Genomic DNA, 22425 nt, shown 5'->3' with positions numbered 1-22425 from the left:
TTAATTACGGAAGATATGTGCACAGTGGACGAAGAAGCTGCAGCTTTCGAGTTTTTCCACTGTCGGCTATCGATCGCGTCGTGGATCCAAAGCTACTTTGACAATGTTATGACAAAATTCGTGATCAATAACAGGACAGACGCATGAAAAACTGACATCAATTTGTTAATTGCTTAGCAATATGCTCATATTGTGACGTAATAGGCCCCCAGAGCAACAAGCTATCTACATGTCTTAGTGACATCAACTCAGTGACATCTATGTTTATTTTATATTTGCTGGTAAGTGATAAGCAGGCTAAGAAGAAACTGGTGACAATGAATGAAGGCGAGTGCTGTCATTTTAATAGGCCATTTCCGAGTTCATGTCTGCCTCCTCTTCAAAGCGAGTCTAAGTGTAAAGTTTTCTTGACGGTAATTATTTTTACTTTACATATGAATGAAAACTAATTTTCATAAGAAAAACTTCGCACTTAGACTCGCTTTGAAGAGGAGGCAGACATGAACTCGGAAATGGCCTATTGTGTCAATTCAAACTTCCCCTTAACTCATCCTTTGCATTCCATTTTAAACATAGCAACTAGTTTCGCCCGAAGATATCAAATGTGTTTAAAACGACAAATTTGAGGTAAAGGGTGATATAGTTGAGTCACTTTTAAATGCATTTTACCTTGCAGATGCATTGAATACGCGGAATAAACGTTTGAAAGCTAGTTAAAAGTTAATTGACAGTCGTGTTAGTTCGAATAGTCGAAGCAGCACCGAATGGCAACGACTGTTAAGAATCCCAACTCGGGTATCATTCGTTTGCCAGTTTCGAAGACCTGTCGCACGGCGAGCGCAAGTTATCAGAGCCTCGTACTGAGTACAGTTCAGATGGAATATGCTTATCAGGTGCACCGGTGCTCAACTATTTGATGCCCTTTTGTAGGTGCGTAAATACATTCACTGTGTACAAATAATGGCAGCTTATTTCTTTCATTCACCTGCGACAGCCTAAAAAAGCACACGAAACGAGACCTAAGTATTCAGTAATGATCGATGCTATCATTTTTACTTCTTTCGTGCTTTTGTCGCTCTTGTGTCATCAGTGATGGCAGTGACAAAGGCCAACCGATGCAAAGAGACCAGCTAATGGTCTCTTTGCATCGGTTGGCCTTTGTCTCGGTATCACAAAAAACTGTACGGATCCACCGGTGATATTGCATCCGACCAGTGAAATTACGTGCGGAAATAACAAAATCAGGTCATCATGACAACCTCAAGGTTCCTAACTATACCACTCAATCGCATAAGAACTTTTTACTCACGTGATCAGCCGCCATGTTTTCTTTAAATCCGAAATAAGAGGAGAAACGTTTTGCATACGAATAGAGATTAATTTTCCGCGAACGAGACGTCACTTTCACACTTTCAATTCACATTCCAAGCGTCAACCAGAGTAATGAAAAAAGGCCACATAAAAAGTAAAATTTATAATGTTTCACCACAAATCGGAAATAAAGAAAAAAAGAAAAAACGAAAAGGATTTCCTTGAAAATAGGCGCAGGGAAAAGATGGAACTTGACACCCTGGACCGAGTTGTTCGAAACCCAATCAGGCTGCTATACAGGTTGAATACCATGGCAACGTGTTGGTTTCAGGGATATTTAAACCCAGGATTTGCGTCAGTCCTGTTTCTTCTCTTAATATGGAAAAGGTGATATTTACTGGCATACTAAAGTAGCACCTCTGTGCAACATCCGTGTGTTTTGCTGAATAGCAGTGGCATAAAGACTTTTAAATGAAAAACTTGGGACCCTATTGACAGCTTGTGGTTTGCAATTGTAATTTGATGTTCACGTGTAAGGCGCGGATATTTTCTTCTTATAAGTCTTGTTCTGTCGTTTTCTTTTGACTTGAAAAAAAGAACATACCGTAATGATTCGATTTAGTGTCCCCATTTTTACAAAAAAGCGACCCCTTTGAATGTGTTTTTGTTAATAAACACCCCTATTCCAATAAGCGCCCCCATTCTTGTAAACGCCCCTATTCTAATATTGTTACAGCGCGTTCAGAGTACGTATCAAACCTGGTTCATCTTCCTTTAATAGCTGACATACCCTACGTAATAATGCATTTCAAAAACGGTGGTCTTCGTATGAGTTTCTCAACTCACGTGAGAACTTTGACCTGTACTTTGTTCTAATGTGAGTACATAACTCCTTCAAACGAATCAAATTATGTGGCGATTGCTCTGCTGGGGCGTTCTGGTCAGGAATGATCATGAGGCACAACAAGTCCTTTTTCCAGTCTCCTTGATCCAGTCACTTTGACCTGTACTTTGTTCTCATGCGGGCTTTGAGGTTAGGGTTAACCCTAACCCAACAAGTTTGTTATCAGCTTCAAGGTAAGTTCCAACTGCGTATCTATAATTATGTTCTTTTAGCTTCTTCATGGTCATCTATCCTGCATGCCAGAGACTCTCCTTTGATTGGAGACTACGCCGCTTTGTAAACATGAAGACCTACAATTGTAGAATAATAGACGAAAATTCCACTTAACGCCTCATAAACAAAAATCGAATTCCAAATCAAGTGAGCCGTAATCGTAGATATTTACCACCGCTAATTTCCGCGCGTAGCTGCTTTCCAGCTTGTGCCTCATAAATTTGTGTCGTTTGCATTGTTCGTCGTTAGCAGCTTGCTTCGAGTAGTCACGTTCAGTTCGGCAACTGCAACCCTAAATCCATTCTTACACAAATCCAGCTGCGTGCAGTGATAAGGTTGTGTAAAAACATGGAAGCTGATGCTTCTCAGTCTCCGGCTGGCAAAAAGATCAATTCTTAATTATTCAACAGAATAGTTTTCTATCCCATATGAACCATGTGAGCGTTAGCCCTACTGATGGAAATGGGCCCACACAAGGACAGAGAAAAACTCTGACCAGGGTGGGAATTGAACCCACGACCTTCGGGTTAGATCTCCGCCGCTCTACCGACTGAGCTACAAGGTTAGACGGGAGCAGGCCGTGGGAATTGACTGTAACAAACACGGAAACATCTACAATGACAACGCCTTCAGGAATCATCCAAGAACATTCCACTTTGACAAAAAAGTCTATACATAAGCATTAGTGTTTATTCACTTTGGTAAAGTAAGGCATAATTTATCTTTCGAAAAAAAAAGTGAGTAAGATAAGATTTCCTCATCATGAAAACACATCTTAGCAGGAAACTATCCTCATATTCAACCTTGCACTTCGGAAGCCGCTGTTACTATGTGACAAGCTCCTAATCTTTTCTGTTCTCTCTTAGGCCATGGATTCACCAAAACATCTTCCTTGTAGTCGTGTATTGTAACTGGAATTTGCCGTCAAAGTTCTCCCTAAAACTCGATGAAAGTTGTATTAGTTTCTCTGATGCTGTTGTCTTTTACGCTTATCATCCCTTACTTTAAGCTCGGATCGAGATGATTACATCGTGTAGTTGATACACTCAGATCACTCAGATCACTCAGATCAGGGGACCGTCAAAAGGTCCAGCTTATGGTGTGCACGCAGCACGATCACCTTGGGCTAGGAAAGGCGGCTACAAAGAAAGCAATCATCTTTACGATATTTCAAACCCCACGCTGCTAAGAAAAACGGGTTTAACTGTCTCAGTCCTGGCATCACACAATCTAAGATCGCTTGGTCTTGGTGGCGCGATTGCCTTAGCTATTCCTCCTTCATTGTTGTAATTAGTACCAGTAGCATCTACGGCGTCGGTTTCGCTGCTGGCCATATTATCCCTGTCAACCTGTTACATCTGCGACGTCTCAAAGGCCCTTGGTAGATATCTCCTTGTTCAGGCCACGATTTGGTCGCTTTTATTTTGTTACCGATGCAATCCAGCTGGAAAGCTTTTTGAGCTTGTCCCTTCCCCACTCTTCCATGCTGTCCTGTCAGAGACTGTCCTGGCATTCCCCGATCCTTCCCTCCTGCCATTTTTCGAGAGTCCAAACCATTTTCCAGAATTTCCAGAACTTCGTGTTTTTTAATATTGATTGGACAATGGCCAGAATATTGCCCAATATACAATATTTCTCACTTTGTCCCACAAACAATTAATGCAGTCGCTCTTTGTAATCAACTTTTAGGTTTTCATTTTGCAGTTTTCGGAGTTGACACTTTCTTTTCCTCTGAACTAGCAAAGCTTTCTTCAATGGAATTTGTATTCGTCATCCTTTATTTACAAAGCCAGAAAATTAATAGTTATGAGATAAGAACGATCTAGACCGCGTTGTCGCACAAAATATTTAAAGGGTTAATCAGAATTTCAACCCCGGGTGTGTTCCAAAACTACAATGAGACTGTAAAATATCATGGTAATATAATTTCACTTTATTTATTTGACTTTTTGTCAATCTGTAACTGTGGCTCTCAATAACGCGATGTTGTAGGGAACGTTTCGCAGGTTTTTCACATCACCTACGCTTAACTGCTCAAATTTGCATCTTAAATATTTGTATGCAAATATCTTTCTGTTATTAAACACACCCTAACTGGAGTGACTCATTGCTCCACTTAACAACACACGCGAGTAAAAGACCAGCAGGTCTTGAAATGGCAAAGCCGATTTCGTATGCGAAAACCCTAGAGGATGACCACCAGATCATTCTTGAAATGGCAGAGCCTTCTTTTAACACGAAAAACGACGACGAACCGATCGGGTTACATTTTGAACGCATGGGTTTAAAGAGAAAAATTGACTATGTACTTGTTTACGAAAGATGTCAGGAGAAGGAGGATGAAGATGATGAATCCAGAGAAAAGGCACAGAAACTTGAAGGCATGAGGAAAGCTTTTGAGGATAGCATCGAAAGCACTGGACTTATGATTGAACGCGCAGAACGACTTAGCCCAACTGTGAGTGTTTGACTATGATACTTGGATATAACATGATCTTGCAAAATTACTCATACCCAGTATTAACTGGTGAGCTCCATTTTTTCGTTTAACTAATAATGTGGACATTTTGGAAAGGTGAAGAAAGTTTGAGCGATTTTGTTGACAGCTGCAAGCTACTACACGTCGCTTTATTTACGAATTCCAGTGGTCACTTTAAGCGTGACTTTTCCAGAAGAGCTGAAATATTGTATCGTAAAATCAATACATTTTTATCAGCTTTTGCACAAGTGTCTTCGAAGTTTAAAGCATATTTAAGATCCGCTAGGAATAAGTGTGTATTACTGGTTTGACCGGTGCAAAGCACGGTAATATGAAATTATTTATTTGAATTTCGATTGTTCACGAATTTTCCCAACAATAATAATTACATTTAATATTGATGGCCAAATCGAGCGAATAACCTAGTAACAAGAGGCAGATCGATAGCGTGTGACGAGGTACATAGATACGGCCCTAGAATGAAAACTAGGGATAAATATCGCTTGTGGTGTATTACCTCTTTTAATCGCTTTAGATACTTGCAGTCAATGTTTGAAAGACGTTGGTACGTATTGTTTGTGACTTTCGCGGCGCTTCATTTTTGACTAATGATTCGTTTTTCAATATCGGTCAGCGTCTAGTGCATAAATCTTCCCCTGTGGGAAAAGAAGTATTTATCTGAGGTACCGACACCGACAGATATACAGTATTGAACCATTTAGTGAGAATTTGGTTGCTGTACAAAGAAAGACGTAAAAATGCAAGCTTTAGTAACTGCACTATGGCTTACAGACTGAGCCTTCTACTGCAAAACCGACAAAATTACATGCAATATTACCTTTTTAGTATAAATGGTGGGTGTGATCTGAACAAATGCATATTTGCTTTCATGTCTGCCGCAGTTATATGCTGCACGCCTACGTCTTCTCTTAAAAATGGTGAATTGTTTTTTAGATTCCTCAACAATAAAAGAAAAAACGAAAAAGTTTTTAAACGTGATCCTGAAAGATTCTCTTCAAGGAAATACGCTAGCTTGCAACCTAGCCTCCATAAAAGACGTTCGAATAGAAAGGTGCAGGTGCACCCAACGAGAATATAGTTCAAAACCACTTAAACATAGCATTGTTAAACGTATTTTCGTATTTAAGCGGTAGATATAGGCGCATTTTTATGCCCAAAAAATTTTTCATCTATTCGGATTTCCTAGCTGAAAGTCTAGTGATCCGAAAGTATAGCGATCAAAACTTACCTTTACTTACCTTTTCGAAAATTTCAGCCAGAAAAAAGGCTCCCGAAAATTCTAGGTGACCTTTTTAGGGTAAAAATCCGTTAAAAATGGGCAATGATACTATTTTTTAGATGTTCGAAAATCCTAGGACAGGCAGGCAAGCAAGGAATTTTATAACAAATGTTCCGAAAATTCTAGATCTCAAATCGTCTTCCGAACAGATATTTTCCGAAAATTGACGTTGGGTGCCCCTGAAGGTGGGGGAATCGTCGCTCGTCACTTATCCGAGAACTCTGGTTTGATTCAAGGGGAAGCTCTGATCCTCGTATGCACTGTGGGCTCGCGCTTATAGCTCTTCTTTCTTCTCCCCCCCTCACCACAATCCACCAACTGTGGAAAAAAAACGAGCATTTAAGCAGGAATCTAAGTGCAACAATCCGAGAGATGCAATTACCTATCTCATGTCATGGTCTGCCAAAGCTAAGTTGGTCGAGTATCAGAAGCGTGCGCAGCAGGCATATTTTAGAGAACGAGTGCTAGATATATTTCGATCGAGTGTTTTGGTCGCCATATTGGATTAGCCTGCGAACGCAGACGGGGAGAGAAACGACTGCTGGAAAGCATGGAGCGAGTAACGAAATGATAAACCCCTTCACAAGTTAATCAACTCCCTACCACCTCACTAGTGCAAAAATTTTTGTACTCGTCTCATGTTTTCCTCGATCTTACCAATCCACTTTTTCTTTAGCCATCTCAGTTTTATCAGGAATAATAAACAAGCCTCGGTGACGAACATCAGATATCAGTGCATCCTTTGAAATTATCTTTTACTTGACGTTTCGTATGCTTCTGCATACATCTCGGAAGTCACCGTTAATACAAAATTTGAATGTAAATATACAGGATCATCGCTAACTTATTAACTAGTAACTGTGAAGTAACAATAAAGGTGACAAAAAAACTAATAACGACACAGATTTTCGCTGCAGACATATTCATTTTAGGTCGGCTTTAAATCTTTGACACTGCTGTATTATATTTACCAATCCAATATGGCGACCAAAACCTCGATCGGAAATATACATGTATCAAGCACTCATTCGCCAAAATACGCCAGCTGTTCAGGCTGAGCATGAAGCTATCGTGGTGGGTTCAAACAGTGCTTTAGCCGAACTCAGGCATACAGAAAAAAGTGCCTTTTAAATGACCTTTGCAAATAATTAGAATATCTAGCCTTCTTTGCCTAATCCTAATCCTTATTCGCATACGAAGTAGAGTTTAGAGAAGGCCGTTTGCAGTGTAGAAATTGACCGTAAAGAGTTAGAAAGAACAATTTAGTTTTTTCAGCGTTTTAATGTTGGTTTCCCGTTAAAAGCACCAATGCACAACTCTCGTTTGTAAACAATGTCCACGTTTTGCTGAGGGAAACATACCACAAAGGTTTTCCCGCCTATCTTCGAAAATATTTTCATCTTCATATCATAATCTCTCTCCAAAGCGGGAATGAAGCAAAACGAAATGAAGCTAAACTTTGACACCCACTGTTCATTTGTTTGGCTTGTAGGATCCGAAAGTCAAGCGTCATTTTGTTCTTCTTCATGCACCCTGGGAAGTGTTGTCAAAAAAAGCTGAAGCAATGCGTCTAAAAGTTCCATTTCGAGAAAACGACATCGTCATCAAATCATGGATGGAAAAAAGGTTTGGACGGGAGCGATTGGAGTCACTGCGAAAAAGAAACCCCTTAGTGGTTCAAGACCCGACCTTTAAAGAAAAGGAAAACTACTTCATGGCCAACTTTAAAAAGGAACAGCTGACAAAGTACGTCAACTATCAGAACAGGGAGGAGTTGTTTGACCCCGTCGATCGTGTCTACATCGTGCAACAGATTTGCTATAGCGCTCGCTTTGCAGAAGGATCTCACGGAGTTGGGCTGAGAAAGATGATTTACGAAGGCGCCTACGTTGCAGGATACCCACTCCACGATGGTCCTGCTAAACTAGATCCCGACGAACAGCCCACGAATGATCGACAGCGATTAAAGCGTGACTGGGCCAGGTTTGGACGATTTTACAAATTTCAGCCTTATGAAGAAATCAAGAATTACTTTGGAAGTGAGATTGCACTATATTTTGCATGGCTGGGATTTTACACAGCCATGCTTGTGCCTCTTTCCATTGTTGGTTTCGTGGTATTTCTCTATGGAATTGGATCGGCCGGTAGTCACCTTCCAGTGAAGGATGTCTGTGATGAGGCAAACAAGGATGTGTGGTACATGTGTCCCTTGTGTGATAAGCAATGCAGCTACTGGGATTTGGCGTCCTCAACGTGTCTGTATGCACGCGTAACACATTTTTTCGACAACGAATGGACGGTTGGTCTGGCCCTCATCGCCTCCATTTGGGCGACTCTTTTCCTTGAATTCTGGAAACGCCGTCAAGCAACACTTGCGCAGGAATGGCACACAGATGATTTCGAGGACGAGGAAGAACCTTTACGCCCAGAGTATTCAGCAACTGTGACGAGGCTAAAAAGGAATGAAGTCACCGGCAAGATGGAACCGCACGTGCCAAAGTTGCAACTGTACAGCAGGCTGGCTGGAGTCTTGAGCGTCATATCTTTTATGATCTTCCTCGTCATTGCCGCTGTAGTTGGTGTCGTTGTCTACAGAGCTGCCGTTTTTGCATCTTTAAGTGGGACCTCTGACAAATCAGTGCAGAAACGTGCCAGGCTGATCACCTCGGCGACAGCCGCGCTTCTCAATCTTCTGGCCATCAACCTTTTGAAGTTTTTCTACAGTAAGCTAGCAGTGTGGTTGACCGACTGGGAGAATCCACCAACCCGCACAGACTACGAAGACAGCTTCACGTGGAAGATGTACATGTTCCAGTTTGTTAACACGTACGCGTCTATATTTTACATCGCGTTTTTTAAGTCCGGGCTCGTTGTTGGTACTCCAGGTAGATACAACAGAATAAGTGGGAACTATCGGCTGGATGGCTGTAGCGAACAAGGATGTTTCCTGGAACTTTGCGTCCAACTTCTTATCATTATGGTTGGCCAGCAGATTATTGGAAACATTACAGAGGTTGCCATTCCGTAAGTAACATTTCGAACAGAGAAAAAATATAATGACATTAAAAGATTCACCAGCGTAAGTGCATGAAACGTCGCTAGCCTTGGTGTGATGACATATTTCAGTTGATGCAGCTCGATGACCCCCTCTCCCCTTAGGTAGAGGGGAGGGGGGGGGGGGGGGGCGACAACCTTACAAAACCTTCTCCGGCCCTGAATTAGACCATGAAAGCATGGCTCCAAGTGTTTTACTTCTATTAGATGATATTTTTTAATGCAGAAGGTAGCTAAGAGTTGCAATAATTTCAATGATCAATTAATATAGATGTCTTCAAATACGTTTTTCCAAGAAGAACTCTTTTTTTTTTTGCATGGTCACATCTTCAGCTCATCAACTCTGAGAGATACCTTCGCAGCTACAAAAAAAAAATGCCATTTTGCCTAGAATCCTTCGAGGTGGAGTAATTTAAAACTCTGTCATTTTGACCGACAGGAGAAGTGGGTCTGTAATGATTTTTCCCCACGCTGAGGAAGCATTCTTCATTGCATGTATGTTTGTATTTACCGGCCTTCCTTCTTCTTCGCAGGTCAATCATGTTTTGGATAAAGAGCCGTAAAGAGGAGCAAAAAGACCTTCCGCAATACCAGCGGGACTTTGATCTGAGTCCACAAGGCGATCACTACATGTTTTGGGAGTATCTTGAAGTTGGTATGTTCTTATCTATGAATGGCTATTTGGTTAGTGCCTCTTTCCAACCTCGTTCCTAGGGCTATCCTCCCGCTCGTCTCGGCGGAGAAAAGCCCTGGAAGCGAGGATGTTTCTTTTCTTTTTGATTTTGGTGCCATATTTGGGGAAAACGAAGTGAGGAGAAGTGAAGATGACGAGCTGGTGATGACTGACCATGCAATAATTAATTGCTCATTTTCATCATGAAAGAGTCAAAAATCACAAACATGCGAGTTTATTTAGGTTAGAGTGAAACCACTCTTGTATTTGCACTAACAAAAAAAAAATTAATAAGATAAATACATCTATGCTAATGAATGAATGAATATATACAATGAAAAAAACCATCATATTAAGGGCTACTCTACATAAAAACAAGGGCCTTCACTCCAAACATAATGGCACTGCGTAGCACATGGTCCACGTTATCGAAATTTAACAATTCTGTGGAAGGGTTCATCTGCTAAGGATGTTACTCAAATCAAATTATCAGAGGGTTCCTGGTAATCGTAACCGATATGTGAATCATCAGGTTATCTAACGCCTTGTATTCTTTCTTCTCCTTCCATGACCAGTTTTACAGTATGGATTTGTGACTATGTTTGTGGCTGCTTTCCCTCTTGGTCCTCTGTTCGCACTACTGAACTCCATTGTCGAAATTCGCGTAGATGCGATCAACTTTGTGTCCCAGTTCCGGAGGCCCGATAGCACCCGAGCTGAAGATATTGGAGCTTGGTTTCGGATTTTGGAAGGGGTGACCAGGTTATCAGTCTTAGTAAATGCTTTTGTTCTGGCATTTACTTCTGAGTACATTCCCAAGCTTGTCTATGAGATGAAATACTCAGAGGACGGAACGTTGAGGGGATATATCGCGAACAGCTTGGCTTCCATAAATCTTGACGATCTCTATACCAGAGAGCCGGGAACCGCACCTGAAAATGTTAATGAAAATTTGAACTACACTAGGACTTATTGCTTGTAAGTGTCTGGTCATAATTTATTAATAGTTCATTAAGGTAACAACCAACAGAAAAGGAGACTTAGGATCACATATAGACATTTATACTTAGTTATACAGTTTATTGTTACTTTATTTAGAACCTAAGTCAGAATGAAAATTTCGTGATTTGGGAAGGAAAAAAATGGAAACCTCACACATCCATTTGCCCAGTTCGATACGTGTATATCGGACATGTACAGATATATTACTCTGTGACACCTTTTTATCCTTCCACATCTTTATGCGGTACGCTTTTGAAGTAACAACCTGTTGTCTAGCTGTGATATTACAGCTTGACTTCAGAAAACCACTACTCATTACAAGATTAGTTCAATACACAGCAGTGTCACTTGAGCTGCTGTAGTTATATGGTGGTTTCTCGTCTTCGAGGTCTATACATTTTACTGTAAATGAAGTCAATAATTTTATTGCAGTTGTACCAACGACATCGTTCAGAGTTTCGCCAAATCGAAACTTTATTGTAGATAGATAAGTCTTTTTAATTTTCAAATTTTCTAGTGCTATCCAACAAAAGCGTAAGTTATCAAGGTGGTTAGGAGAAGATAAGTCATAAATAGATCATAATGAGGGTATACGTGAGGGCATTAACTAGCATTGCCTATGAAATAATACAGATATAGTACATAAGAAGTTTAAGCTATACGCTCAAAGGCGATCGAATTTCTTGTGCACTTGTTACAAACTCCAATTATTTATCTTTTTTTCCAGATACAGTGGTTACTTTGACAGTTCCCCACCTTACAAGCAGAACAAGCATTATTGGCACGTGATTGCTGCCCGCCTCGCTTTCGTGTTCGTGTTTCAATTCTCTGTATACGTCATCACTAATTTCATCGCTTGGCTTGTCCCGGATGTACCACGGATCCTGGAGCTGAAAAGCAAACGGGAAAAGCATTTAGAGAAGATTATATTTAACAAGAAAATGGGTGATGATTATGACAACGGGGAAAATTTTAATGAAATGTTGTAATGGGTTAATTGAAATTAGTTTACCGATTGCCATTTTGAACTCGTCCAGAGATCTCGACACTGAATCCGTTGCTAGTAATTCGTGATAAGGCATGCAGTCGTCAATCCAAACATAAACGGTTAAGTTTTTAAGGTTTTCCCGTGCCAGAGCTTCTTGGCTTCTTGGAGCCGGTTTAAAGCGATGTTGTCATGGAAAAAGACGAAATCTAGAGTAAGGTGGATCGTCTTGATTTTACCTTAATCTCATGCTTGTACTCTGAGGAAAAACCCCGTAAAGGCTGTAATTGACTATCTTTAGCGCTAGTGTTGCTATGGAAATGGTGCAGGAAATACCATGAGCGTACATTTGTATAGCATGGTTTTTATAAAACGTTTTGATATATACATCACCAACATGCCAAACTGTATTCGTTTTGCCAATCGGTCTCGCCAATGGGGTTGATCAACTAATGTGCGTAATTTTAAAAACTTGTAAATCTTATAATTTTTAGGGATGTGGTGTGCTATTATAGTTGACATTATACCGAACCACAACAGATTCTTTCGAAGTGAGTCAAAGTATAACGTTGCACCAATTTTCATTGTCTTAAACGTGTATTTACACCAAAGTAAGCCATTGCTTACTGCGAAATATGATTTTTTTTAATTTGAATTTTTTTGAATAAATTTTTTTGAAAATAAATCGTTTAAGATCCGTTTGAAAGTTGCTTTGTTTTCTTGCGCAACTTCCTCTATTTCGCTGTCAGCTTAACAATTGTCAAACTGAAACCAGCAAACATGATAACAAGTTAAAAAACACTGGCGAAATTCAATCGTTCGACAAGTTTTGTTTGACAGGTTCTACAATATTCGCAATTCCTTGGGGAGGGGGATACACGTTAAACAGGAACCGAGGACCTCCTCATAAGATTATTCACTATGAGTTGACGAGTAGTTGAAGTGATTGGTAGTAATTGTCAGTGACAGTTTCTTTGTTGAGTGATAATCAAGTTTACAACGAGGATATTTGAGATAACCCCAAGTAACAACCCCCCCCCACCCCCCCCACCCGTAAGTGGGGCTATCGGCCCGTTGTTCGCTCCAATTGGCGACCTCTTGAAAAGCGCTTACTATCATTTTTCTAATAGGCTTAATCATTTGCTGTGTGCGGGCCTCTCAGTATTCTTATGAGTTTTGCTGCGACCAGACAGAGCAGGGTCCGTTTTCTGTTCTAAACTTCGATCTTGAAAATGTCTGTTTATCTGCGTGTAGCAGTTTCCAGGCCCCAATGCGTAAAGGTCTGTTCAGAAGACTCCTATGCGCTCTATAATAGGTTGGTTTTCTGGAATTGTTACTTGGGGTTGTTACTTGGGGTTGTTACTTGCGGTTGTTACTTCCAATCGGTTAACCCATCCATATGCTATACAGTGCCTTGCCATACTTCCACGATAAAATTAGCGCAGACAAAACCTCAATTTACTCGAAAAAAAAGCGCAGGAAACAGTCAAGAATCAAGACATCAGACAGTCCTTCAAATAAACATTTCCTGTTCTGACCCAAATGCCTCGTTTTCGCACCTTCTGAAACTAATATAGCTGAGACGGTGGAGCTATTCTAAGCTGCAGGTGATGAGCCAACCTCGTTCCCAGGATTCTCGCACCGGTGGACGAGTAGGAGAGAACCCTGGGAACAAGGTTGGTGTTTGATCAAAAATAAGACACAAACAGCAGTGATAAACATATTGAACTTGTTCATTTTGATTATGACTTGACGTTTCGTATGTGCTCTACATACATTTTCGAAAGTAACCGTTATCCTACTTCCCTACTTAGGTTTGCAAAGCAACCAAGTCGCTAAACGCCTGAAATCTTGAGTGTACAAATGCTACTCTTGTGTTAACCTTAAGATTGTGTTTCAGAGTACTCGATGTATAAAATCTTTCTTTCCTTACAAGGACCGTATTAATCGTTCACAACAATCCAGAGTTATTTACAGAGCAAATTGTTGGGATTGTAATGGTTTTTACATCGGTAAAACTAAACGGCGGCTTCACGATAGAAAAACCGAACATTTTAAGGCCCTAGCTAAAAATGACAATACTTCAGCCATTGCTGACCACGTCAAGGCCACTGGACATAACATCAAGTGGGATCATTTTGATATTTTAGCGAAGGGCAAAACTGACTATCATTGTAAAATAAAAGAGACCTTCTTTATTCAAGAACTTGAGCCGGCTTTCAACGTCAACGTCGGAAGTGAAAAGCTGATGATTTATTAATCTTTTCTGTTTTTATTATCATTATAATTATTATTATTATATATTTTACTGTTAAGTATTTGCTTAATCTAGGTTCCAGTCCCCTCATCCGCTTTGTTATATATGAATAGCTGTTTTAAATTTCAACGGTTACTTTTGAAAATGTATGTAAAGCACATACGAAACGTCAAGTCATAATCAAAATGAACAAGTTCAATATGTTCATCACTGCTGTTTGTGTTTTATTTTTGATCAAACTACGATGGCCCCAGAACAAAAGTATTTACGAAAGGTTGGTGTTCCACCAGATATGCCAAGAAAGCTCCAAGGAAGCAGAATATTTTGTTTGTATTCACAATTCGGACGTGACCTTGCTCCTTTTTTTGAAGGTCACAATAGTCACGTACTTTGCTTTTGACTCACTCCTTTTCAGACTGGAAATCATCTGGCTCAGTGTGTCAGCGTCTGCGTGGGACTCTAGATATCATAATGCTTGTGGAAATGCGCATACACTCCAAGCAGATACCCAAGAGGAAATAAATTAAATAAAGCTTCTAAAGCGCCAACTCCATGCATTTCCTATACAGAAAGATGAAAATTGGTAGATATTAACAAACTAAAGAAACCATCATCTTTGAAGCCGCTAACGTCAAAAATGACACTCAAGGCCCGGTTGTTCGAAAGCCGATTAATTTAATCCAGGATTAGCGTAAATGTTTGTTTCATGTTTTCAACTTTTTGGTTGAAAGTTCCTTTTGCTTATTTTTGTTTTCAAGATTGACTTCTTCAAATGCAAAGTTTTGCCGAATATCAGCGTTGCGCAGCATAATTTGGGGAGCAGAGAAATAAACTCGTTGGTTAATTAGCATTAATCGGCTTTTGGACAACCGGGCCCAAATGTTACGGATGTCACTATCACGTCAATCTGAAGGTGTGAAAACAAAAGCTTTTTAACCGAATTCCCTTGCCGCTTCACGCTGTCTGGTACAACGACCTTCTCAAATAACTGAACGAGAAACCTTTGTTGGTTTTTATTTTTACTTACCTATAATTTTAATTTTCTCTCGCAGTATCATGCAGCACAACTAGTTTCCTCTTCAATTGCGGCCAAAAAGGGACAAATAGTTAAAAGCTTGTGCAGCCGGAGAATTTGCGAGCACTGACTAAAAAAAGTAATTGACCGGGGCTGTAACGCCACTGCATGGGGGCAGCTGGCTAATGTAACCTCTAAAGTCTGGATTATTTGAAGAAACGTCAGCATCGTCTAGCATTTTAAGACGGCTTCTGCAGTTCAAAGTTGTCCGTATTGGAATCCCGGATTGGAATATTCTTGACAAACCATCGTGGGCCGACTTTTGATGGTGCGTAACAGTGTAAGTATGTTACCCTTTAGTTGTCTTTTTTTCTTGTTAGCATGTTGTAATTTCAAATATCTTAAAGTCCATAGAGTTTTCTTTTCGAATCCTTAAAGGTTTTATCTCTGGTACTGTAGTTTATTATAGGTTTGCTGGTGTTTCGAAGTTACCATTTGGTGTTAATTCGTGTCTTCAAGTGCGGAACACAATTTTCTTTATTGTGATATCGTTGTGAAATAAGTTCCTTTGCGGTATAGCGCTCACTGACTGAAGTACCGAGGTAATCGACTGACTTCAAGTCGTCTTTGATACATTCTTCGAGTATCGCAACAATATACACATACTTGACCCCATATTTGGGATTGGCATATGATCGTTCTTTATTCTAGTCCATTTATATTTTTATTTTTAATCATGTACAACAATGACCTCAGTATGACATTTTTTGGATTATACTGACAACTTCCAGCGAAAACTCGTAATACAAACTTTGGTCAACCAATTGCAATGTTATTGTTTGATTATGAAAAGTATTGAGATGAAGCCGCGTTATCCAGCGCCTCTTGAGAATAGTCCAGAACACATTTAACAGCAATAATGGAGAGTAATTAAGACAATAGAGCTGCAACCGGGATTAGAAGAGCTTAATTGAATCTCGAGTTCTTTGTTAAAAAATTATGCCAAATATTGGTGACGTGTTTGCCCTGGCTCCACGCCATAACAGCATTGACAACGCCGACGACAACGAACACGAAAACGCTTTTTATGACTGTGCACGTTCCCGGTCTCGTTTTTCCATTTTGGTGAATTTTCCTTTTTGCCACTACTTGTAAATCAACGTGAAGAGTTGAGTAGAATGCCAGCACATGACAATTCTTTTTTCATTTTCTCTCCATATTTGTACGCCCTTCGCTTTCGTGTTTATTTTTATATTTTGAGATGGTGTTCGTTGCTCTAAGATCCTCTATGATGAAAGTCACGCGCAACATTGGCATCTCAATCTGTGTTCCTTTTCTAGTGTAAGATAGATAACAGCCAATCAAAGCGCTTCTTTGTCGTCTTTTAAGTAATTCACGAGACTGCAATCTCAATCTTGCTCAAGCGTGTTAATTATCATAAAATCCCAAGGACACTTAAAGACTGAACAATAAGACATCAAATTATAACTGAAACCATAAGAAATTTAGACAAAGAAAGCCGTTTGTTTGACTCTCTACTGGAAGGGCGAAACTGCGAGATAGTTATGGTAAATTGCTTTCTTCTATCAGAAATTATTTAAACCCTGTTTTCCGTTTTCATTGTTTCAGCAGTAAATCAGTGAACTACAAATATGACAAGTAAATTACATGCAAACTTAAACAAGTCTTCTTCTATTGCAGCTAACTGAATTTATAAAGTGAGGTTAACATGAGCCGCCAACCATATTCGAGATTAAGCGAGGGACAACAGTTCGAGATAGATACCGTTGCCGACGATTCAGCCACAGTACATGTAACCTTGCATCGAAGCGAACCAACTCAGCCACGGATTGATTATGTCTTGGTCTATGAAACGTCAGAAGATGACAACGATGACGAGGAATCAGCGGCAGAAGCACAGAGACTAGCTGATGCAAGAACTTATTTCGAAAAACAGCTGCAAAAACAAGGATTAAACCTACAGCATCGAACAAAGAAGGTAATTTTTTAAAGGCGTTGGATACGAACACATTAAGATTAGGGCGACAAGCACTTCTGTCAAGTGCTTCAAAAAAAGTTCGAATTTCAAAATAAGTCAACCATGTTATCTGAATTATTGTAAATAAGCCATGATAGTTAAAGAATGATTTAACAAAATATATTCCTCTTGCAATTCAGTTTTCATGCCTGGTTATCACATGCTGCCTTTCTGTCGACTGCGACGGCGCTTTGCAGTGCCAGGTTTTTGCAATTAATTAAAACTCTCTTGCCTGTCTCGGAGACCAATGACCAATAGTGCCAGTAATGTGGATGAGCTTTTAATTGACCTCTTTCCAAATCGTAGTAAGTGTAAAGCCTTAATCGATGGTCTCCCATTCATTCATTCATTCATGCATTCATACATTCATACATTCATGCATTCATTCATTCATTCATTCATTCATTCATTCATTCATTCATTCATTCATTCATTCATTCATTCGAGGAGCATTAATCCCAGCAGAAGATCGAACATGTTCAGAATGCAAAGAAAATTGCATAGAAAATGAACAGCATTTCTTGATGTATTGTCGGGGGTATACCACTTTTAGACGTGAGCTGCACTCACATATGTCAAATGCTGAAACTCGTTACACCAATTTAAGTGATAACGAGAAGGCGAGTATTTGTTTACAGCAGAAAATAAGGTTACATCTAAAATAAATTGGTAAATATATCCGTTTAATGTTTCAAAAAAGAAAAGATTACTCACTCACTTATTCATTCATTCATTCATTCATTCACTCACTCATTCACTCACTCACACCCTCCCTCACTCACTCATCCACTCCCTCCATAGCTCACTCGGGCCTCCCTCCCTTCCTTACTTCGTTCCTCCCTTGCTTCCTTTCTTTTCAACCTCCAGGTCAATCCCGGTGAACGAGGTCATGGGTTCGATTGGTGACAGTTTCTCTGATGCGCTCTTTGACCTATGATCGTGTCACATGCTGGTCATTTCACTGTGAAGTTTGAAATCTCTTATTTTCGAGTTTAAAATAACTGACAGATGTGTAACAAGCTTAACACAGATACTATTGATGATGCCTCTTTTTTTTTTTAAATAGGATAACAACACTGAGCGGCACTTTGTGTTGATTCACGCCCCTTGGGAGGTTCTTGCCAAACGAGCGGAGTTATCGAAGATGAAAGTTCCTCTTCGGGTTAATGACACCGTCTTTGAATCGTGGCTTGAATTCTTTCTTGGATCAAATATCATAAACAAGTTCAAGGGAAAAAATCCGTTCCAGATTCGAGATGCCTCTGTCCCAAAAAGCCGCGACTACTTCATGGGTCACTTTAAGCGAGATCGGCTCTCGGAATATCTCCATCATAAGGATTTCGATGAAGATACATTCTTCTCCACCATCGATCGACAGCACCTTCTCCAGCAGTTCCTAAGTAACACGCGGTATTCCGATGACCCCACTGATGTTGGGCTGACCAAGCTTGTTTACAACGGTGCATACAAGAGCTGTTACCCACTTCATGAAGGAGAGGATGAAATTTCCGATGGTGAAACTGCTGTTAATTTGAGGCAGCAGCTGAAGAGAGACTGGGCCAGGTTTGGTAGAATCTTCAAGTACCAACCGTACGATGCCATCAAGGATTACTTTGGCCACACAATTGGGCTGTACTTTGCTTGGCTTGGATTCTATACTGCTATGTTGGTTCCTCTTGCGATCTTTGCTCTGATTGTTTTCATCTATGGAATTGCCTCCTCTAGTTCTCATATACCAGTTCGTGATCTCTGCAGTGAAAGCAACCGAAATGTCTGGTACATGTGTCCATTGTGCGATCGACAGTGCAGCTATTGGAATCTTGCCCCAGACACCTGCACTTATGCTAAGGTCACGCATTTCTTTGACAATGACTGGACCGTTGTCTTAGCTTTCTTCGCATCCGTATGGGCCACACTCTTCTTGGAATTTTGGAAAAGACGTCAAGCAACTCTTGCCCACAGATGGCACACATCAGAGTTTGAAGAAGAAGAAGAGCAATTCCGACCCGAATACTTAGCGAGTTTAACCGAAGAAGAGGCCGATCCTTACAAACCTGATCCCAATACTGGAAAAATTCGCCCCAGCAAGGTTAAAGTCAAGCGGTTTCGTCGTTTGAGTTTCGTGTTCAGCATCATCTCTTTTATGGTCCTCCTGGTAATAATAGCAATGATTGGCGTCGTTGTCTACCGAGCGGCAGTTTTTGCAGTTTTGAGCAGTAGCCCGGATGAAGAAGTCGAAAATGGCGCTCGCATTCTAACAACAGTAAGCGCTGCTTTCATAAACCTTGTCGTAATAAAGATCTTACAGCTTGTGTACAATAAGCTTGCACTTTTTCTCACCGACTGGGAAAATCCACAAACTCAGACAGAGTATAGAGATAGCTTCACCCGCAAGATGGCACTGTTCCAGTTCGTCAACAACTACACTTCAATTTTCTATATAGCGTTTTTCAAATCTGGGTTGATAGTTGGCACTCCAGGAAGGTACAGAAGAGTCCTTGGAAAATATCGTCTAGATGGGTGCAGTGCACAGGGATGCTTTTTAGAACTTGCCATTCAGATCGCTACCATTATGGTTGGCCAACAAATATTCTACAACATCTCTGAACTTGGAATTCCGTAAGTGGTGTTCCGTTTACTTAACTTCTGATTTAAATGTCACCGTTGTTAAAATTGATTTCATTCTGCCAGCCGCCAAATCTAGCCAGTCTACAATTCAATTGCCGTATTTTGAATATCTGCTTCTTTAAATGAACTTTTTAAAAAGCCCCGCGCACTCAGTAATCCACATTCACAAAAATCATTAGGCAGGTCAGCCCACCTCCAATCTCCAAATTAATGGTTACTTTCACGTTACTTATATATGTGATAGGGAGATCACGATTATTGAATGATTTGGAACAAAATGAGCCATTGTATTGGGGCGTAGAAAAGAGGTGGCTAGCGGACACACCTCACGAAAGGTTGAATACCTGGCCCTGCTTCTCTCTCTCTCTCTCTCTCTCTCTCTCTCTCTCTCTCTCTCTCTCTCTCTCTCTCTCTCTCTCTGGGTCTCTGAGGATGGCCCCGCGGTAGTGGACTGGATCCCTCGGTTATCAGATAAACAGAAAACGATCTTGAAAAATTTTGCGACTTTCTTTTCAGGTACTTGAAAATGCTGTTAAAGAAACGCCGGTCGCAGTCTTTAAAGGATGTCGAACGTCCACAGTATGAGTTGGATCATGACCTCAGTCCGTTAGAAAGGCATTTCATGTTTTGGGAATACCTTGAAATTGGTAAAAAAAAATGTTATTTTACTTTACCTCTAAACGAAAGAAAATTAAAAAAATAACATACAAAGGTATTCGTATCATAGTATGCGAGAACTAATAAAAACAAAACTAAACCGGGTAAAAAACAAAAATGCAAAGGTAAAATAACTTATTTATTGCGGTTTGACCAAAACCGAGGTAGTTACTTTGGTCAATTTCAACAGACACATCATAAACCAAATGAACGAATCATACGAGGAAGCAAATACATGTATCCTGTGCTAAATAAGGGTGAAGGAATGCTAGCAAGTCAGAGTTGCTTTTGCTGAAGTCTGATTAGATGGGAATGCGACGTGCGACTTTTCCTCAAATCAAAATCAGGAACCAGAAAGGTCACTCTTAGGAGCAATTGGAAACCGAAGTTTTGCGTATTATTGTTCGCCATGACAAACCAGTGGTGCCAAATTTTCTATTCCTTGTTTGTTCTTGATTTTTTTCAGTGTTGCAGTATGGCTTTGTGACAATGTTTGTGGCGGCGTTCCCTCTTGGACCACTGTTTGCACTCTTAAACGTGATCCTGGAGATTCGCGTAGATGCCATCAATTTTCTGTGTCAATTTCGTCGCGCCGATGCTGTCCGCGCGGAGGACATAGGGGCCTGGTTCGGTGTACTTGAGACGATAACCAGGATCTCAGTACTTGTCAATGCCTTTATCCTGGCGTTTACCTCCGAGTTCCTTCCTAAACTGGCCTACAAGATGGTGTTCTCTCGCGACGAGAATGCATCTTGGTCAGGAACTTTGGAGGGATACGTCAACAACAGCCTTGCGTACATCGATTTGAATACCCTCTACACGTGGGAAAAGGGCACCCAGCCAGATAACCCCACACAGAACCTCAACTACACTCGAGATTACTGCAGGTAAGTAAACAAATTAAAATACCCGGGCGGTTTAGCGTTTTTCTTAAGTCTGAGAATGGTATCAATCCAGGACTGAAGTGCCCACTTGATCCTCCAGGCTGTCAAGCCAGGACTGGTCAATCTAATTCCTAATGTTTTTTTTTTTGTTTTGTTTTTTTCTTTTTGCTCAACAGGTACAAAGGTTACTTTCAAAACCACTACCCATACAAGCACTCCAGTGAATATTGGAACATATTAGCTGCTCGTCTTGCTTTCGTATTTGCCTTTCAGTTCACTGTGTATGCCATCACCTCTTTCATCGCATGGGCAATTCCTGATGTTCCCGAGGAATTAACGTTTAGAATGAAACGAGAAAAAGAGTTAGAAAAAACGCTACTTAAAGACCAAAACAATGATAATGTGTGATGTATCCCGTGACAAATGTCACTCTTGAGTCATCACAGCTGACGCTCGCTTTTCGTTCACGCATTTATTATGATAATTCAATTGTTGTTATTCAAGTTATTGTAAGTGACGATTCTTCTGTATGTTTTAAGGATTAAAATAAATAATGTAATTTTTAAAAATATGTTTCACTTGACTTTCCCTTTGCAAAGATTTGTAAATTTTGACATCCCACAAATCCCTTGTGGTCGTTGGAAAACCACCTGTAAATCCCCGCCCAAAATGAAGGTGACCACCTTTTAGTTAATTAGAGAGCTTTAGATTCTTAGGACGAGAACAACTACGAGTACGAGATTTTCTCATAGAACAACAGTGAACGCGCGCAAACCGGCGTCAAATTGGCGGGAAAAACGTGATGCCGTCGTACGAGGTTTGCAAAAATGTCGTCGTGTCAAAACAAGTCAACAACACGGTAGCAGTTTTGGCATTTTTCGATCAGCAAAAACGCTCAGTTACCAGCAATAAGAATAACTGAGCAACCTTTGGTCATAAATGTTCTAAGTACTTTTGCTAAAAACTGCCAGTCAAAACTCGTACTCGTTCTCGTCCTCGTCTTAGAATCTAAAGGTCCCTAGTGA

The 22425-nt window shown here is 40.3% G+C and overlaps 2 protein-coding genes across 3 annotated transcripts; both read left to right on the top strand.

Moving 5' to 3' along the window:
- Positions 1 to 4523: 4523 nt before the first annotated feature.
- Positions 4524 to 13454, top strand: LOC137970610 (anoctamin-3-like). The gene is made up of 5 exons (XM_068817135.1): positions 4524 to 4886; positions 7700 to 9231; positions 9795 to 9916; positions 10510 to 10912; positions 11664 to 13454. Exons 1-5 carry the CDS (start codon positions 4584 to 4586, stop codon positions 11923 to 11925), a joined length of 2622 nt encoding a protein of 873 aa, XP_068673236.1. The 5' UTR covers positions 4524 to 4583; the 3' UTR covers positions 11926 to 13454.
- Positions 13455 to 15394: 1940 nt separating this feature from the next.
- LOC137969598 (anoctamin-4-like) lies at positions 15395 to 22221 on the top strand. Of its 2 annotated transcripts, none has more exons than XM_068815909.1 (6): positions 15395 to 15533; positions 16895 to 17192; positions 18298 to 19850; positions 20376 to 20506; positions 20983 to 21403; positions 21577 to 22221. In XM_068815909.1, the coding sequence occupies exons 2-6, from the start codon at positions 16923 to 16925 to the stop codon at positions 21806 to 21808; spliced, it is 2607 nt and encodes an 868-aa protein (XP_068672010.1). In that variant the 5' UTR covers positions 15395 to 15533; positions 16895 to 16922; the 3' UTR covers positions 21809 to 22221. The 2 variants fall into 2 exon arrangements, with proteins under 2 accessions (XP_068672010.1, XP_068672009.1); XM_068815908.1 differs by lacking the exon at positions 15395 to 15533 and adding an exon at positions 16581 to 16761 and having other exon boundaries at positions 21577 to 22220.
- The last annotated feature ends 204 nt before the right edge of the window (positions 22222 to 22425 follow it).

The sequence above is a fragment of the Montipora foliosa genome, chromosome 9 (genome assembly GCF_036669935.1).
Source record: "Montipora foliosa isolate CH-2021 chromosome 9, ASM3666993v2, whole genome shotgun sequence".
Classification (NCBI taxonomy): Eukaryota; Metazoa; Cnidaria; class Anthozoa; order Scleractinia; family Acroporidae; genus Montipora; species Montipora foliosa.
This window is presented reverse-complemented; position numbering and strand designations above follow the sequence as displayed.

What these genes read in the sequence shown, in the direction of transcription:
- LOC137970610 (XM_068817135.1), top strand. Translation starts at nt 4,584, where the DNA reads ATGGCAAAGCCGATTTCGTATGCGAAAACCCTAGAGGATGACCACCAG. An exon ending in CAGAACGACTTAGCCCAACT is followed by an intron (nt 4,887 to 7,699) that starts GTGAGTGTTTGA and finishes TTTGGCTTGTAG; the next exon opens with GATCCGAAAGTCAAGCGTCA. An exon ending in ATTACAGAGGTTGCCATTCC is followed by an intron (nt 9,232 to 9,794) that starts GTAAGTAACATT and finishes TCTTCTTCGCAG; the next exon opens with GTCAATCATGTTTTGGATAA.
- LOC137969598 (XM_068815909.1), top strand. Translation starts at nt 16,923, where the DNA reads ATGAGCCGCCAACCATATTCGAGATTAAGCGAGGGACAACAGTTCGAG. An exon ending in TACAGCATCGAACAAAGAAG is followed by an intron (nt 17,193 to 18,297) that starts GTAATTTTTTAA and finishes TTTTTTAAATAG; the next exon opens with GATAACAACACTGAGCGGCA. An exon ending in TACACTCGAGATTACTGCAG is followed by an intron (nt 21,404 to 21,576) that starts GTAAGTAAACAA and finishes TTTGCTCAACAG; the next exon opens with GTACAAAGGTTACTTTCAAA.